The sequence below is a fragment of the Rhinatrema bivittatum genome, chromosome 1 (genome assembly GCF_901001135.1).
Source record: "Rhinatrema bivittatum chromosome 1, aRhiBiv1.1, whole genome shotgun sequence".
In the NCBI taxonomy this organism is placed as follows: Eukaryota; Metazoa; Chordata; class Amphibia; order Gymnophiona; family Rhinatrematidae; genus Rhinatrema; species Rhinatrema bivittatum.
In genome coordinates this window covers 63,890,072-63,908,419 of record NC_042615.1, presented here as the reverse complement: position 1 = coordinate 63,908,419, position 18,348 = coordinate 63,890,072, and the positions used below count along the sequence as shown (strand labels likewise).

At 43.1% G+C, this 18,348-nt stretch overlaps 1 protein-coding gene across 2 annotated transcripts in view; it reads right to left on the bottom strand.

Moving 5' to 3' along the window:
- Positions 1-897: 897 nt before the first annotated feature.
- Positions 898-18,348, bottom strand: part of RBM46 (RNA binding motif protein 46) — a 334,436-nt gene continuing 316,985 nt past the window's right edge. The window contains exon 5 of one of the 2 annotated variants that reach the window (XM_029613031.1): positions 898-1,744. In XM_029613031.1, the coding sequence (XP_029468891.1) occupies positions 1,545-1,744 (200 nt within the window). In that variant the 3' untranslated portion in view covers positions 898-1,544. The remainder of the gene's footprint in view (positions 1,745-18,348) is intronic. The other variant, XM_029613106.1, reaches the window with a different exon arrangement.

Sequence of the window (18,348 nt, the reverse complement as noted above, 5' to 3'; positions counted from 1 at the left end):
GGTATCACCGCAGGAGAGCGGGGCTTTTCTTTTTCTATGTTAAATTCTCCTTCAAAATCTGAAGCAATCCCTACAGGGAGATGCACATCCACCATCTGTTGGAGACGAAAAATACTGGCAGGCTGGTGTCACTGCAGGAGCATATGTACTGTGATGTCAGCTTGCTCCGTCTCCATCTGGCAGGGGATCACAATCATCTGTCTACACGATATAAAATTTTGTATTTTTAAAACTATGTGCATACATTTTCCTGAAAATAATCTGTGCACAATTTAGCAGGTGCAATTGTATGCGGGTAGTTTTGGTGGGATCATTTTCAAAGGGAAAGGATGCACATATTTTCACTTTGAAATTTGGGATAACTTACTATAAATGCATATGATTTCAAATTTATGAAGGATGTTATAAAATTACTTCCTGAATTAGCAAAAAAAATGTTAATGATACTACTTAAAAGTTAACTTTAATTTCAATATTTCTGTGCACACAGCACATACAAATAGATATCTTATTGATTTTGCATAGTTAAAAGGTCACAGGAAGGCAAGTCAGATTATTCTTGACTGTGCTCTTGAAACAAGCTAACAACAGTACACTATGCTGGAAATAAAGATAAGTAATAAGAGAACAAAGACTCCAAGGTTAACTGTTTGTTAATAGTTTGGATTCACTCTTCTAATTAGCTAATATATATCCAGAGTCTTACATCTATGAATATAATGAAATATATAAAAAAAGAATGCAACTACTCAGTTGAAAGGACAGTAGAAATTTAATGACAAAGTTTTTAATTAGAAGAATAATTAACAACACATGATTTCAACATTAAACATATCACAACTTTCCTTATCAAAAATAACATTGTTACTGTTAATATAACAAATGAAGCCTAAGAGTTTTAACTGTGAATAAGTTAACGACAAAAAATATTACATTTTATTTCAAAAATATAAACTATATTGGTTGTTTAACTAAAATATACAAAGATAATATGTCCTATTCTTTTTATGCTAGGATATGGTCTGCTAGGAAATTGTTATGTTTTGGCTGTCAAATAAAATAAAAAATATATATCTTTTTTTTCACCATCTTTGAACACATAATAGCTAGAAATACATTGTGGCCAAATTATTCTAATTTTTAACATAAAAGCCATCCCTGTTAACTGGCTAATTCACTGTCGTTGAAACACAACTTGTCTGCATCTTAATAATAAAAGACTACAAAAAAAGTAATAACTTAAAACATTTAACACAAAACACTGGGTTCTACTATACCCACATTGTTTACAAAGTGTAAATATCCGTTTTATGCTAAGTTAAATTATTCAAACAACCTACTGAGAAAACATTTAATAACTTGTTAAACTTTTATTATTTCAGAAACTCAAAAAACTCAAGCATTCTTAACTCAAAAGAAAAGGTCACTGTTCTGAATAAATACATACTGTTCATCAAAATCATATCCACAAGTTCAATCAAAAAGTAAAATTACATTCTTTTTGTTTTCAATCTGTAAATAAATTTTCACTTTGTTAAGCTTTTTTAAAAGAAAGAGGCCTGATTGGAAATATATAGTCGCTGTCCAACATGACTGCCATTAGTTAGTGGAATTGTTGGTGACAAGGGGTAGCCTGGATATGAATAAGGCCTTGATGTGTATGGTAGTACGTTGGGTGTCCCAGAGGACAAGGTGGTATTAACTGGGGACATATTATTCACCGGGCTGCGACGAAAATTGTAGTCTGAAAATAAATATAAAATAAGTTACTTTGCATGCATTTATATAAATTCTATAATATTAAAAAGTGAGAGGCCAATATTTAGACACTGACTATCAGCTAAGCAAGTTAGTCAGATAAATAGATTAGGATATCTTAGTTAGCCAGATAAGTTTATTGTATATGGCTAAATATAAGACAGCCAAATTGCTATCCTATAATTTATAGCTGTCTTATAATTAAGTATGGTAAGTCTGAAAATCAGCACTTATCCAGCTAAGTTAACAAAATAAGAAGCTCCAGCTAAGTTAACAAAATAAATAGCTCCGCCCCAGAATGCCCCCATTCCATTCCTCATTTATTTGGCTGTATAAACAGTTGGTTAAGTGACTGGTGTTCAGCATAGCCAAATATTCATATAGTGCCACTTAGCTGGCTAAGGGGGTCATTTTCTAAAGCTATCTCACGCAAAAAGGGATGTTTCACACGCGAAAAGTCCCTTTTCGTGTGCAATAGCTAAAAAGGGGCGGAGTCGGGGCGTCTGCCCCGGAAAAGGAGTCGGGGCGATGTCTGCCCCGGAAGAGGAGTCGGGGCGGATGCTGAGAAGACAGCGTGGATGGCAAAAAGGTAAGAAGCCTTTTCGCTTCCAATTTTGCGCCCAATAGCACCACTTTTTACGATGGCGCTATTGGGTGCGAAAGCGGTAGCAATCGCACCGCGGAGGTGCGATCGCTGCTGGCTATCGCAGGCCCGCCCCCTGCTTTGCCCCCCTGTACCGCGCGATTCATGACGCTGCGGTACGTTAGTAAATCTAGGCCTAAGTCGGAACTTAACCAGCTAAATGGCACTGAATAGTGAACTCTAAAAGTACAGTACATTACACGGAGACTATTAACTTTTGAAGAGGCATTTCCAGCCAATTAACAATATTTATTCACTGTTTTATAAAATAAAATTAGTTATCTGTACTTATCTTTCGGTTAAAATAGCAGCATAATGGAGTCTCACAAAATATTTACTGTACTTCAATGTAACTCACCTTAAGTTACTAATGAAAAGCCATGAATATACAATAAATAAATACAAAACCACCATGTGGATCAAGAGACCATGACATATGTACAACTGGAAGAATATTTATGGTAATTTCTAGAATAAGTTTTTGTGCATGAACGTCCAAATTCCAGTCAGTATAATAATTAGAAATAAAGAAAAATAGGTGGAAAGAACATGTTCCAAAAGAAAAAGCAGGATCATTTTATGACTGAGCTGCTAGTATAAAAGACAATTACATGTATGTAATTTTATTTTCTCTCAGAATATATAGACTCAACAGTTCTATCTAGTAAAGGCTTCACTTCAAAAGAAAAATTGGGAAACATAAAAAAAAGAGCAGCACACAAATGACAGAGAAAAATAAAGCAAAGTTGCTTACCTGTAATATGGTGTTTCCTGTGGACAGCAGGATAATCATTTGCACATGTGGGTGATGTCATCCGATGACAAAGACTACAAAATGTATGCTAAACCGAGAACAGCCAAGAAGGCCAAAACCATACAGCCCTATACCCTCTCAGTCATATATCATTGCTTAAAAGAACAATTTTTAATTCCCAGAGGAAGTGAGAGGTTATGTGTGATTGATTTATCCTTTTATCCAAGGAGAACACCAGTTATAGGTCGACAACTTTGCTTTCTCCATGAACAAGCAAGACTAAATCAGTTCCACATGTGAGGCCTCCCAAGTTCAGATTTGTCTTAAAATTCCTTAAATACATGTTTCTTAAGACAACCCACACAAATGGGTATTTGGGAAGAAGGATTTGGGCACAATTTTAAATACATTTTTAAACCAATTTCTTAGAACTGACTGGTCAAACTTACTTATCATGGCATGGGTCAGATTGTCTCAAGACAATCTGCTGCCTGCGGCAATGGATAAGATGGTGCTCTTCCCCTCTCCCCAAGCAAAGCCCAGGAGAAATAATTGAAAGCGCCAGGGGGTGGGGTCTTCTCTTTCAATGATTTCAAATGTTGCAGAAGGGGGGAAAGCAGGGATCAGAGTTCTCAGGAGTGGCAGATAGAGTATCAGTGGTAATATTTCTAGGAAGCTGGCAACCCTGCCACCCTCCCAGGAACCCTACAACCTGCCTGCCACCTCTTCCCTAGCATTTGCCCACTGGAGAAATGGAAGATGGGTGAATAATGGGGGTTCTGTATGTGGCACATTCTCTCCGCTCTGGTGCAAGAGTATTGGATGCCCTAGGCGAAACTTACAGCTTTTTACCCCTGCCCCCCACCACACACACAATTAAAATGTATAAGTTTACATTTTTACATGAAAAAGGACCTTCAAATCATAGTCTTTCATTATTTTTACATGCACTACTTTGGTGCCAACCAAAAAAACCTGCACAAAAGACACTAGGAATCCATATGGTATTAGGCTTACTGTAAAGTGTGTTGGATGTGGGCTTGGATCTCAGAAAGCCATGAGTAAATTCAATTACAATATAGAAAACTTACCTTACCAAAACAGCACTAACTGCCAGCCTAAAACAGTAACAACCCTATCTATTTAAAGGCAATATTACACCAGACCCTAAAACGCCAATATACCTCCCATTAGGAAAACAAAATAAGCTAAACTGCTATAGATGTATACACAGAAATTACATAGAAACCTCGCCATGATCACACATAGTAACATAGCAATTACTACAATTAAGATGCCTTTTACCACTTTTCTAACACATTAGTTACAAGAAATTCCACATCCCAGTGGAAGTCTACTGTCCTTCACTGGGTCTCCTCAAGAGCTCCTGTCTTCAATCTGACATGTAGGCAAATCGACTCCCTGAAAGCATCCTTAGAAAAGCATACAGTAGTAGAGATGTGAATCGTGTCCTCGATCGTCTTAACGATCGATTTCGGCTGGGAGGGGGAGGGAATCGTATTGTTGCCGTTTGGGTGTTTAAAGTATCGTGAAAATCGTGAGCCGGCACACTAAAACCCACCCCCGACCCTTTAAATTAAATTCCCCACCCTCCCGAACCCCCCCCAAATGCCTTAAATTACCTGGGGGTCCAGCGGCGGTCCGGAACGGCAGCGGTCCGGAACGGCCTCCTGCAATTGAATCGTGTTGTCTTCAGCCGGCGCCATTTTTCAAAATGGCGGCACAAAACGGCGGCGGCCATAGACCAACACAATTCGACTGCAGGAGGTCGTTCCGGACCCCCGCTGGACTTTTGGCAAGTCTTGTGGGGGTCAGGAGGCCCCCCCAAGCTGGCCAGAAGTCCCTGGGGGTCCAGCGGGGGTCCGGAAAACGATCTCCTGCCGCGAATCATTTTCCGTACGTAAAATGGCGCCGGCAGGAGATCGACTGCAGGAGGTCGTTCAGCGGGGGTTCAAATCTTTGCTAGCTGCCTCTCACTTATCTAAACTGAACCCCACCACCATCAGCATCACCCTCAGTTCTTGCTCTTTCCCACCAGGCTAAACTGCTAGCTCTATCTCCCTCCTCCTCCGAAGAAAACTCACCCCCGCTGAACGACCTCCTGCAGTCGATCTCCTGCCGGCGCCATTTTACGTACGGAAAACGATTCGCGGCAGGAGATCGTTTTCCGGACCCCCGCTGGACCCCCAGGGACTTTTGGCCAGCTTGGGGGGGCCTCCTGACCCCCACAAGACTTGCCAAAAGTCCAGCGGGGGTCCGGAACGACCTCCTGCAGTCGAATCGTGTTGGTCTATGGCCGCCGCCATTTTGTGCCGCCATTTTGAAAAATGGCGCCGGCTGAAGACAACACGATTCAATTGCAGGAGGCCATTCCGGACCGCTGCCATTCCGGACCGCCGCTGGACCCCCAGGTAATTTAAAGCATTTGGGGGGGGTTCGGGAGGGTGGGGGATTTAATTTAAAGGGTCGGGGGTGGGTTTTAGGGGGTTTTAGTGTGCCGGTTTTCCTGCCCTCCCCCTTCCTCCGATTTACGATTTTTTGACGATAAATCGGGGGAATTGGTATTGTATCGTGGCCCTAACGATTTTTGACGATTTAAAATATATCGGACGATATTTTAAATCGTCAAAAAACGATTCACATCCCTATACAGTAGTGAACTATCTGGGATTCTTAGATAGGGTTGTCAGCTGGCTCCAGATTTTCAGGATAGGTTGATTCAGTCCTGCTTTTTACTCCCTTGCACACAGGTACTTAAAAGTCTTGCTTCTCATAGGAAATGCAATAGGGAAATAATTCCCAGCATGCAATGGGGTAAACAAGAACTGGATCAACCTGTCTTGAAAATCTGGAACCAGTTGGCAACCCTTCTCTTAGAGTTTACCATTACTTTATCAACTCACACACCTGACCCCCCTATAATGGAGAGGAACCCACAGCAGCCTTTTCTAATCCAAGTGAAATCACCTGAAGGAAGGTCTGAAGTGGCTGCGCCTATACAAGGTTACCATGCAGACATATACAATACCAATGGTGGATGTAGAAAACAGAACAACAGAAACATTCAAGAAACAACACCCAGAATGTTTCTAATACATATCCGCCATAAGACAATATAGATGAGTGATTGATACAGCTTAAAGGGCCACACAAATTCTGCAAAACTACCTCCTATAGATGTGGAAAGCTAGGGCCTATGTAATATTGGATCAGGCTTCAGATAATGCGATAATCATGTGCACATGTCTTGACATCCTCACACAAATTATCTTGGACATAGGACAAATCTATATGCACATAAAAGAAGGTATTATTCATGCAAAAAAAAAAAAAAAAAGGCCATATACATGTGTACTTCTGGAAAAAGAGCACATATATATAGGTACCGAGCGAAATATTTTGAACTATTTTATAAAAATACATGCATAAATGTTTTATACACAATTTATATCCCCATCAATGTGCAATTACTTATCCATTACGAGTGTTATGAGGGTATTTAACTCAGTTTTCTTTGCCTATACTCCCAACAGTATCATACCTGCCAGAAAAGGACCTCTGCTGAAGAAGCCAAACTTTCAGCCCTGGGAGGTGGACCTTCTGGTTAGGGAGGTGATGAAAATTGGTTCTTATTGATGTAGACACCCCCTGCTCTCCACTAGGTAGCTCCAGGTCCCTGCCCTTAGTAATCCAGCTTAGTGGGAAATACCATTCCTTCACAGCATCACAAGGTGGTGGTGGTAGTTGTGGGGTAGTGGTCTAGAGAGTTTGGTCATTTTGGTTTGGCTTCTGGAAAGTAAGGAGCTGTTCTGGGAGCTGGTTGATTTGAGAGGAGACTCCTACAGTGCACCCGTTACCTGTTAGGATCTGCCTTCAGTTCTGTGGAAAAATAATTTTGTGAGTTTGGGTATGTTTTTTTAGAGTTTTGCCTGTAGTGAGTCTGGTGAGAGACAAGTCCTGGATCCAGAGACTGGAAGATCTATGTGCACCTAACCCTGAAAATGAGGGGTTGCACTGACTTTTCACCTCAGAGAAAGCTTTGGGACTTAGAAAGTGTTTCATAGTAACATAGTAATGACAGCAGAAAAGGACCAAATGGTCCATTCAGTCTGTCCAGCAAGCTTCTTATGGTAGTATCTGCCACACTGGGCAAGTTACCTCATGTTTCTCTTTTATTGGGTGATAAGCCTTCTTGAAAGTTCAGACAGTGCTGTTTGACATGCTTTGCTTATAGACTAGGCGGTAGAAGCAGTACTGTACTTTTGCTCTTATGTCTGCGTATCAATACCCCAGACCGTAAAAGTCAGGACCTGTGTTGGTTGTCATCTGAAGCCAATTCTTCTTCCCCACCCCATGCCATCAAAGCAGTCTTGTTGCAATTGTGTCAAAGGCATCAAGGCTTATTGGTTAAGGGTAGTAATCTCATGCTTTATGTTAAGGATAGTAACTGCCACGCTGTGCTGGGTATCCCCATGCATATCAGTTCCATACACCGTAAAAGTCATTGCCCTTGATTGTTGTCTGAATCCAATTCACTTTTATTAGTAAAGGACAGTAATCCCCATATCTTCTGTTAAGAGTAATAACTACCACACCAGCAAGTTATCCCCATGCACCCTTTTCTTTATTTCCATCCTCTAGCCTTTAGGGATCCACAGTGTTTATCCTATGTGCTTTTGAATTCTTTGACTGTTTTCATCTTCACTACCTCCTCCAGAAAGGCATATATCACCCTCTCCATGAAGAAATATTTCCTGGTGATGGTTATGAGTCATGCCCCCTGGAGTTTCATTTCATGCATTATTAAACCCTTTCAGGCATCTGAAGGCTGGTATCATATCACCCTGTACCAGGGTATACATGTTTAGATTCTTCAGACTCTCCTCATAAGTCTTCCAATACTGACCCCATAACATTTTGATCACCCTTCTCTGAACCACCTCCATTCTGTCTCTACCCTTTTTGAGATATGGCCTCCAGAACTTAACACAATACTCCAGGTGAGGCCTCATCAAGGACCTGTACAAGGGCATTATCAGCTCCTTTTTCTTATTGGTTATTTCTCTCTCAATGCAGCCCAGCATTCTTCTAGCTTCGGCTATCATAAGAACATAAGAAAATGCCATACTGGGTCAGACCAAGGGTCCATCAAGCCCAGCATCCTGTTTCCAACAGTGGCCAATCCAGGCCATAAGAACCTGGCAAGTACCCAAAAACTAAGTCTATTCTATGTAACCATTGCTAATGGCAGTGGCTATTCTCTAAGTGAACTTAATAGCAGGTAATGGACTTCTCCTCCAAGAACTTATCCAATCCTTTTTTAAACACAGCTATACTAACTGCACGAACCACATTCTCTGGCAACAAATTCCAGAGTTTAATTGTGCGTTGAGTAAAAAAGAACTTTCTCCGATTAGTTTTAAATGTGCCCCATGCTAACTTCATGGAGTGTCCCCTAGTCTTTCTACTATCCGAAAGCGTAAATAACCGATTCACATCTACCCGTTCTAGACCTCTCATGATTTTAAACACTTCTATCATATCCCCCCTCAGTCGTCTCTTCTCCAAGCTGAAAAGTCCTAACCTCTTTAGTCTTTCCTCATAGGGGAGTTGTTCCATTCCCCTTATCATTTTGGTAGCCCTTCTCTGTACCTTCTCCATCGCAATTATATCTTTTTTGAGATGCGGCGACCAGAATTGTACACAGTATTCAAGGTGCGGTCTCACCATGGAGCGATACAGAGGCATTATGACATTTTCCGTTTTATTCATCATTCCTTTTCTAATAATTCCCAACATTCTGTTTGCTTTTTTGACTGCCGCAGCACACTGAACCGACGATTTCAATGTGTTATCCACTATGACACCTAGATCTCTTTCTTGGGTTGTAGCACCTAATATGGAACCCAACATCGTGTAATTATAGCATGGGTTATTTTTCCCTATATGCATCACCTTGCACTTATCCACATTAAACTTCATCTGCCATTTGGATGCCCAATTTTCCAGTCTCACAAGGTCTTCCTGCAATTTATCACAATCTGCTTGTGATTTAACTACTCTGAACAATTTTGTGTCATCTGCAAATTTGATTATCTCACTCGTCGTATTTCTTTCCAGATCATTTATAAATATATTGAAAAGTAAGGGTCCCAATACAGATCCCTGAGGCACTCCACTGTCCACTCCCTTCCACTGAGAAAATTGCCCATTTAATCCTACTCTCTGTTTCCTGTCTTTTAGCCAGTTTGCAATCCACGAAAGGACATCGCCACCTATCCCATGACTTTTTACTTTTCCTAGAAGCCTCTCATGAGGAACTTTGTCACATTGCTTTGCCGACTTCGGATCGCTAGACACTATCACTCCAAGATCCCTCTCTTGGTCCTTGCACATCAGTCTTTCACCCCCCATCACATACAGCTCTTTTGGATCACTGCATCTCAGATGCTAAATAAAAAATAAAAAAGATGCATGACTCTGTATTTCCTGGCATTTAATCCCAGCTGCAAAGTCTTTGACCAGAATACAGACAGACTCTCTCCAAATATAGAATAAAATGACCATAATGATTAAACAGAAACATGCAGATAAAAAATGAACTGGAAACCACAAAAAGAATCTGTATGCAGTGCAAAAATGGAAAAAAGAAACAGGTTGCTTACCTGATGTAACAGGTGTTCTCACAGGACAGCAGGATGTTAGTCCTCACAAATGGGTGACATCGAGGATGGAGCCCAACCACGGAAAACTTATGTCAAAGTTTCAGGAACTTTGACTGGCCCCTACTGGGCATGCCCAGCATGGCACTAACCCTGCAGCCAGCAGGGGTCTCCCTTCAGTCTTGTTTCAAAGCTACAGGCAGTGCCGAAAAATAAAATAAAAACGAACCCAACACCGCGGGGTGGCGGGCGGGTTTCGTGAGGACTAACATCCTGCTGTCCTGTGAGAACACCTGTTACATCAGGTAAGCAACATTTGCTTTCTCACAGGACAAGCAGGATCGTTGTCCTCACAAATGGGTGAGTACCGAGCTGAGGATGTCCTAACATGCACCAAATGTCCCCAACGGCGTGCAACAGGCACAACAACTGGGGTGGAATTTGGGAGAGGGCATCCGCACCCTACCGGGAAGGTGGAAGGGTGTTGGTACATCATGTTGGAAAAAGGTTACGCAAGACAGATTGGCCGAAGATGGAATCCTGTCTTCCAGCTTTGTCCAAACAATAGTGGGCTGCAAATGTATGGAGGGAACTCCAGGTTGCAGCCTTGCAGATGTCAGGAAGCGGCACCGATCGAAGGTGTGCTACTGAAGTCGCCATGGCCCTCACAGAGTGTGCTTTAACACGGTCTTGAAAGGAATGCCAGCTTGCTGATAGCAGAAGGAGATTCAATCCGCCAACCAGGAGGAAAGAGCCTGCTTACCCACAGGTTGGCCTAACTTGTTAGGATGGAAAGAGACGAATAATTGAGTGCTCTTCCTGTGGGCTACTGTACGGTCTAGATAGAAAGCTAGAGCACGTTTACAGTCAAGATTTCCTTGTGGAAGGCTTTCGTGAAGCGATCAGGACACGAGAAACTGAATCTGAAAGGTTAAATGGCTGAAGGACTAACCTTTCAACATCCATGCCGTCAGGGACAAGGCTTGGAGGTTGGGAGGCATCCGTTGTTTTGAGTGATCAGATGCGGGTCCTTTCCTAGAGGAATGTGCCTGCGGATGGAGATATCCTGGAGTATGGGAAACCACACTTGGCGTGGCCAGTGCGGTGCTATCAGGATCATAGTTCCCCTGTCCTGACGCAGCTTCACGAGAGTCTTCGACAGAAGAGGAAGTGGAGGGAATGCATAGAGCAGACCGGTTGTCCACGTGAAGGAGAATGCATCCCTCGGCCGAGAGTGCTGGCTCCGAATGAGAGAGCAGTAATTGTCTACTTTGTGGTTTTGAGGGGACGCAAAGAGGTCTATGTGGGGATAACCCCATTTGTGAAACAGAGAGGTCGCTACCAAGGGATTGAGTGACCACTCGTGTGGTTGGAAGACACGGCTGAGCTGGTCTGCCAATACATTGTCTACTCCCGGCAGGTAGGTGGCCCTGAGGTACATGGAGTGGGAGAGGGCTTCTGCCCAAATCTGCGCAGCTTCCTGACACAGAAGGAAGGAGCCTGTGCCTCCTTGCTTGTTTATGTACCACATGGCCACCTGGTTGTCCGTCTGAATTAAGATTGCGTGGTTCGATAGGCAATCCTGAAAGGTCCTGAGAGCATAGCGAATTGCTCGCAGCTCCAGGAAATTTATCTGGTGTTTGGCTTCCTCTAGTGACCAGAATCCTTGAGTTTGTAGATTGTTTACATGGGCTCCCCAACCGATGTTGGAAGCGTTGGTGGTGAGGATTACCTGAGGGTCTGGTGGAAGAAAAGGCAAGCCCTGTAGGAGGTTGAATTGATTTGTCCACCAGGCAAGAGACAGACGGAGTGCATCGGTGATGCGAACAATGGAGGACAGAGGCTGAACAGCTTGGGTCCATTGCAATCTCAGAGTCCATTGTGTGACTCTCATGGCCAGACGGGCCATGGGAGTCACATAAACTGAGGAGGCCATGTGTCCTAGTAGAATGAGGAAGTGGCGAGCTGTAGCTGTAGGTTGAGACTGCAGCTGGCGAGCTAGGGACACAAGGGTTTGAACCCGTGGTTGAGGAAGGAAGGCTTTTGCTTGTAAGGTGTCCAAGTCTGCCCCAATGAAGGATAAGGTCTGAGATGGGACTAAGTAGGATTTCTCGTAATTGACAAGAAACCCTAGAGAAAGCAGAGTTTGAATTGTTAGGGTCAGGGAGGACCGAGCAATTTGCTGGGTTGGGGCCCTGATTAACCAATCGTCCAGGTAGGGGTAGACGTGGACACCTTCCTTCCTGAGAAAAGCTGCAACCACCACAAGGCATTTGGTGAAAACTCGTGGTGCGGATGCCAGGCCGAAAGGGAGCACTCGGTATTGGTAGTGATTTCGGCCTACTAAAAAACGGAGGTATTTGCGATGAGACTGAGCTATCGCAATGTGAGTATAGGCATCTTTTAGGTCTAGAGAGCATAGCCAGTCCCCTCTTTGCAGCAGAGGGAGAAGCGAGCCCAGGGTTACCATCTTGAACTTCTCTTTGTGAAGGTACTTGTTGAGAGCTCGTAAGTCCAGGATTGGTCGAAGTCCTCCTGACTTTTTTGGGATCAGAAAGTACCTGGAGTAGAACCCTAGTCCTTGTTGTGAGGGAGGAACGGGTTCTATAGCGTTTGACTGGAGGAGAAGGGAAACCTCCTGCTCTAGAATAATAGAGTGATCGGTGAGTCTCCACGCCTGCAGGGGTGGGGAGTCCGAAGGGAGAGTCAGGAAGTTGAGGTGGTAACCCTGTGCAATTATCGCTATCACCCATTGATCTGTGGTGATATGCTGCCATTTTTCTAGAAAGTGGCTTAACCGACCTCCTACTGGTATAGTTGGAAGAGGGATTTGGCATCTGCTCTCTAATTGAAAGTCAAAAACCCGATGCAGGGCCAGGTTGTGGAGCTGCTGCGGGTTTTTGTTTTCGAGACTGACGAGGCTGAGTTTTATGGTAAGGCCTCGCAGGCCTAGACTTGGCTAGTGGGGGATAATACTTCCGTGGACGGAAGAATGACTTTTTTGAGTCCTTCTTAAATGGTTGTTTAGAAGGCAAGTCAGAAGGAATAGATGTGAGCTGTTGAAGTGTCTCATGATGATCCTTCAGTTCTGCAACAATTTGCTGAATTTGCTCACCAAATAAATTATCCCCTAGGCAGGGCAAATCAGAGAGCCTGTCCTGAACTTCCGGGCGAAGGTCAGACGACTTAAGCCAAGCCCAGCGTCTGGCAGAGATGGCCGTAGCAGAAAGTCTAGTGGAAGCATCAAAGATGTCATAAGCTGTTCTTATTTCATGCTTCCCAGCTTCAAACCCTTTATTTAGTAGGGACTGAAGCTGTGGCTGGAACTGCTCTGGTAAGGCATCTGAATACTCCTGCATCTGTTTCAGGATGACCCTATTGTATTGGGTCATATACAATTGATAAGAAGCTATTCTGGAAATTAGCATAGCTCCTTCGTATACTTTCCTACCTATGCTATCTAGGAATTTATTTTCCTTAGTAGGAGGTATGGAAGAATGTGGCTTTAGTCTTTTAGCTTTCTTTTGAGCTGATTCTACCACAACAGAGTGATGATCTAATTGTGGTTTCTGAAAGCCAGGTGCTGACTGTACAAGATAAGTAGAGTCAGCTTTTTTGTTCACTGGAGCAACAGAACCAGGAGATTCCCAATTCTTTTTTAGAAGGTCCAGAAAAACCTGATGAATTGGAATAGAGGTGATGACTTTGGGGGCATCCAAGAATTGGAGCAACTCCATCATCTGGTGCCTGTCATCTTGTTCTGATTGAAGCTGAAAAGGGACCAACTCCGACATGTCCTTCACAAAATTTATGAAAGAGAGGTCCTCAGGGGGAGAACGCTTTCTACTCTCCGCAGGAGAGGGTGGTGAAGGCAAATCATCGATGTCAGTAGAGGTATCATCACCCCAGGTGTCATAAGGATCAGGCTGCTGACCTGTAGGACCATGAGGGGGCTGTATACCTGAAGGCCCCGGTTGAGGCTCCGAGAGGTTCGAAGGAATTACCGGGGGCATCGAGAATTTTCTCGATGGAATCGGTGCCGGCATCGAAGGAATCGGTGTCGGCATCGAAGGAATCGGTGCCGTCATCGAAAATCTCGGTGGAGCTGATGTGCGTATCGCCCCCGAGGAATGTATCGGTGGCGAGGGACGACAAGGCACCGATGGAACTACCCCCGAAGGAGGAATTTGGTACGGTGTTTCTCCACCTGATGAGAAGGCTGTCGGTGACCCGGGTGTTGCCGGTGGAAGGGCATTCATAAGCGCTTCCATCCAAGCAAGCAGCGGTGCCAGTGCTGCTGGAATCGGGTTGGTGACCGGTTCCACTCTCGGTGCCGGGGTCGGTGCCGAAGGAGTCTGGAACCGTAGCATCGCCTTATCGATGGCCTCCTGGACCAGCCGGTCCAGTTCTACCCGGAGACCTGGGGTAACAAGACCCGGCTCTACGGGAGAGGGAGGCTGAGGCTGAGCCGGAGGGACCACCGTCACCGGTGGAATCGCGGCTCCCATATTACTGTGCTGCCAAATTTATTAGCTTCCCTAATTTCTCTTAGCATTTCATTGTCCATCTGATCATTTTGGTCAGATGGATAGCAGTATACCCCCATCACTATACCTTTCCTCAACACACATGGGATTTCTACCTATATTGGATTCTATGTCATACTGAGCATAAAGTTCCACTCCCTGACCAAGTTGATCCACCCTATCATTGTGATATATTTTGTACCCTGGTACAGCACTGTTCTATTGGTTATCCTCCTTCCACCAGGTCTCTGAGATGCCAATTATGTCTACATTTTCATTCAGTGCTATACACTCTAACTCTTCCATCTTACTTCTTAAGACTTCTTGCATTGGCATACAAACATTTCAAAGTATGTTTTTTGCTTGTATTAACAACTTGCCTATCAATCAACATGGATCATTTAGAATCTTTTAACTCAGGTAGTTCTTCACTATAGGCACATGGACTACTTTAACTTTTATTGGACCTCTCTGTGAGATGCCCTAACTCTCCTGTTTCATTAGTATCTTTCGAAGATATCTCCCTCTGTATCATGTGTTGCTGGGCGATTGTTGGCTTTCCCCTATGTTCTAGTTTAAAAGATGCTCTATCTCCTTTTTAAAGGTTAGTGCCAGCAGCCTGGTTCCACCCTAGTTAAGGTGGAACCAGTCCTTTTGGAAAAAGACTTCTCCGTTCCCAAAAGGGTGTCCAATTCCTTACAAAACTGAATTCCTCTTCCCTGCACCGTTGTATCATCCACACACTGAGACTCTGGAGCTCTGCCTGCCTCTGGGATCTTGAGCATGGAGTAGGGAACATTTCAGAGAATGCTACCCAGGAGGTTTTACATATCAACTTTCTATCTAAAAGCTTAAATGTGGCTTCCAGAACTGTCTCTCATACTATCCTATGAAATTGTTGCCCAAAAGTACTATGATAGCTGGCTCCTCCCCAGCACTGTATAAAATCCTATCTAGGTGATGTGTGAGGTCTGCCACCTTCGCATGAGGCAGGCAAGTTACCAAGCAATCCTCACATTCACCAGTCACCCAACTTATCTACATTCCTAATAATCGAATCACCAACTATCACAGCCAACCTAACCCTTCCCTCCTGGGTAATAGCCCTGGAAGACTCGTCCTTGGTGCAAGAGGATAATGCATAATCTGGAGAGGTCCTTGCTACAGGATCACTTCTGCTACTCAAGGCGATGCTCTCCAACTAGATAAGGTTTCTCCTCCAAGACAGCACCAGGGTTGCCAGACTGAAGACTCGGTAAAGGTCTCCTCTAAATAGCTCTCTGTCTGCCTCAACTTCTTCAGGTCTGCTACTAAACTTTCCCCTATGTACTTACACACTCACTCACGCCTCCTGCTCACTCACACCCCTTCAATTCTTTCTCCCTAAGACTCTACCCTTTCACTGATCTTCTTTCCTTCCCTTTTTCTCACTTAGCCCCCTTCTATTTCTTCCCTTCAATGGGTCTTCCTTTTCTTCCTGTCGGTGACTGTGGAAACCCTACCAGCACAATGTAATTGACAGGGGTCATGAAATGAAACTCCAAGGAGGATGACTCAGAACCAACATTAGGAAATATTTCTTCACGGAGAGGGTGGTGGATGCCTGGAATGCCCTTCCGGAGGAGGGGGTGAAGTCGAAAACTGAAATAATTAAAAAGGGCATGGGATAAACACTGTGGATCCCTACAGGCTAGAAGATGGAAATGAAGAAAAGAATGCATGAGGGCAACTTGCTGGTGCGGCTGTTATTACCTTAACCAATAAGCCTTCATACTCTTGATGCAATTCCATCATGGCTCTCTGCTTCAATGGCAGGGGGAAAAGGGGAATTGGATTTGAACAGCAACCAAAGAGGGCCTCGACTTTTACCGTCTGGGGAAACATGTATGGGGGTAACTTGCTGATGCAGCGGTTACTACTCTTAACCAATAAGCTTGATACTTTGATGCAACTCCAACATTGCTCTCTGCTTCTATGGCAAGGCAAATGAGAATTTATTTATTTATTTATTTAAAAGTGTTTGTATACTGTCTTTACAAACAGTGTTTAAACAAAACGGTTTACATAACTAAATAAAAAACAAATGTAAATAAAGATTTAAATTTAAAAGAACATAAAGATTATCAAATTATAAAAGCTCAAAATTACAAAAGTATATAATAAAAATCTAAAACAATGAATAGTTTACATAAAAAATAAATCAATATATAATAATGTTGTGCCCTGTGTGATGGAGAAGTAGTTATGTTATTTAGTGTGTGATATATGGAAAGCAGATTGAAATAAATGTGTTTTTAGGGATTTTTTGAAGTGTTTGGAGTTGGATATGGATCTTAAAGAGTCTGGTAATGCATTCCATAAGATTGGTCCAATGACAGAGAATGATCTTTTTCTGGTGATGTCAAGACGGGCCTGTCGTGGTGATGGGATGTCTAAGAGGTTTTTGTCCAGTGATCTTAGATGTCTGGTGGGTTTGTAAATCCGGAGAATGGAACATAAGGTAATTGAATTAGGAGTGTAGATGAGAGAGTGTATAATGGACAGGATCTTGAATTGTATTCTGTATTTAATTGGTAACCAATGTAATGATTGAAGTATCAGAGTGATGTGATTTTTTATGGAAGAGTTTGTTAAGATACGTGCTGCTGCGTTTTGGATCAGTTGAAGTGAGTGAAGTGTGTTATCTGGGAGACCTATATAAAGAGAATTACAGTAGTCAAGCCCAGAAAAGATGAGTGATTGAAGTATATTGGATTCAAACAGCAACTGAGGGCCTTGACTTTTATGGTCTGGGAATCTAATAAGCATGGAGATAACCTATAGGCACAGAAGATACTACCATAAGCTTGCTGGGGAGACTGGATGGATCATTTGGTCCTTTTCTGCTGTCATTTCTATGTTTCTATATTATATTTCTGACAGCGCCTCAAGGTTCCTCTCCTGGCCTGCAGAGACTGGGAATCTCTTCAATGTTTCATTTCCTTGGGCCATTACTAGGTTCCTCTTCTGGCCCATGGGGGGTGGGAACCCATGGACATGTAGTTTCTTTGTGCTACCGTGAGGATCCACTTGGCTGATGGGGAGTGGGGACCCCATGGGTATGTCATTAAATATGTCTTGTGCAAGATGGGGCACTTTTTGTCGCCTGAAAAATTTTAATGCCTGCAGCGGTCATTTCCCCCTATCTAATGACAGAACTGCCAGTAGTGAGAGGTAAATGTATGTACTGAATGCCATGTAGAAACTTTACATATAGTGTTTCCTCAACAGAGGTAGAGCCAAAGTGAGCTGTGAAATCTACCATTGTGCTTACAATATTATTAGCACTAGCATTTGCATGGTGCATACCAGATGTATGCAGCACTGTATAGAGACACATAAAATATAGTCCCTGTTCTTTGGGGCTTATAGTCTGGTCAAGACGGACAGATAAGAGACAGAGACAAAAAAACGCAACCAATTAAGAAGTTGTAAATTAACAGGGAATCTGACTGGGAAAGAACTAAGTGAATTATAGATAAGAATAACTGAGGAAGGTATAACTGAGTGATGCTGCAAGGAATGAAGCTTCTTAATGGTTAGTAAGTCCCTTAATGAATTTCCTTGTTTTGGGCTGCTTCTGGAGAGAGAGAAAGGTCTAGAGTTTGGGGGCCAGTATTACATGCACAGTCAGGTACAAACAGCACATTACACATCAGTGAACATTTGATGTGATTTGGAATGAGGAAAGGTGCTATCAAGCTAGGGCGAGAATACATTGAAGAAATCTCATCTTTGTATTCCTTTCCTCATTGCAAATCACATCAAATGTTCACTGATGTGTAATGTGCTGTTTGTACCTGACTGTGCATGTAATACTGGCCCCCAAACTCTAGACCTCTCTCTCTCTCCAGAAGCAGCCCAAAACAAGGAAATGCCTGTCTGGGCACTTTGAAAAGTGAAAATATCATAGGTGTGATACCGAGTGAAGGTGACAGGAATCGA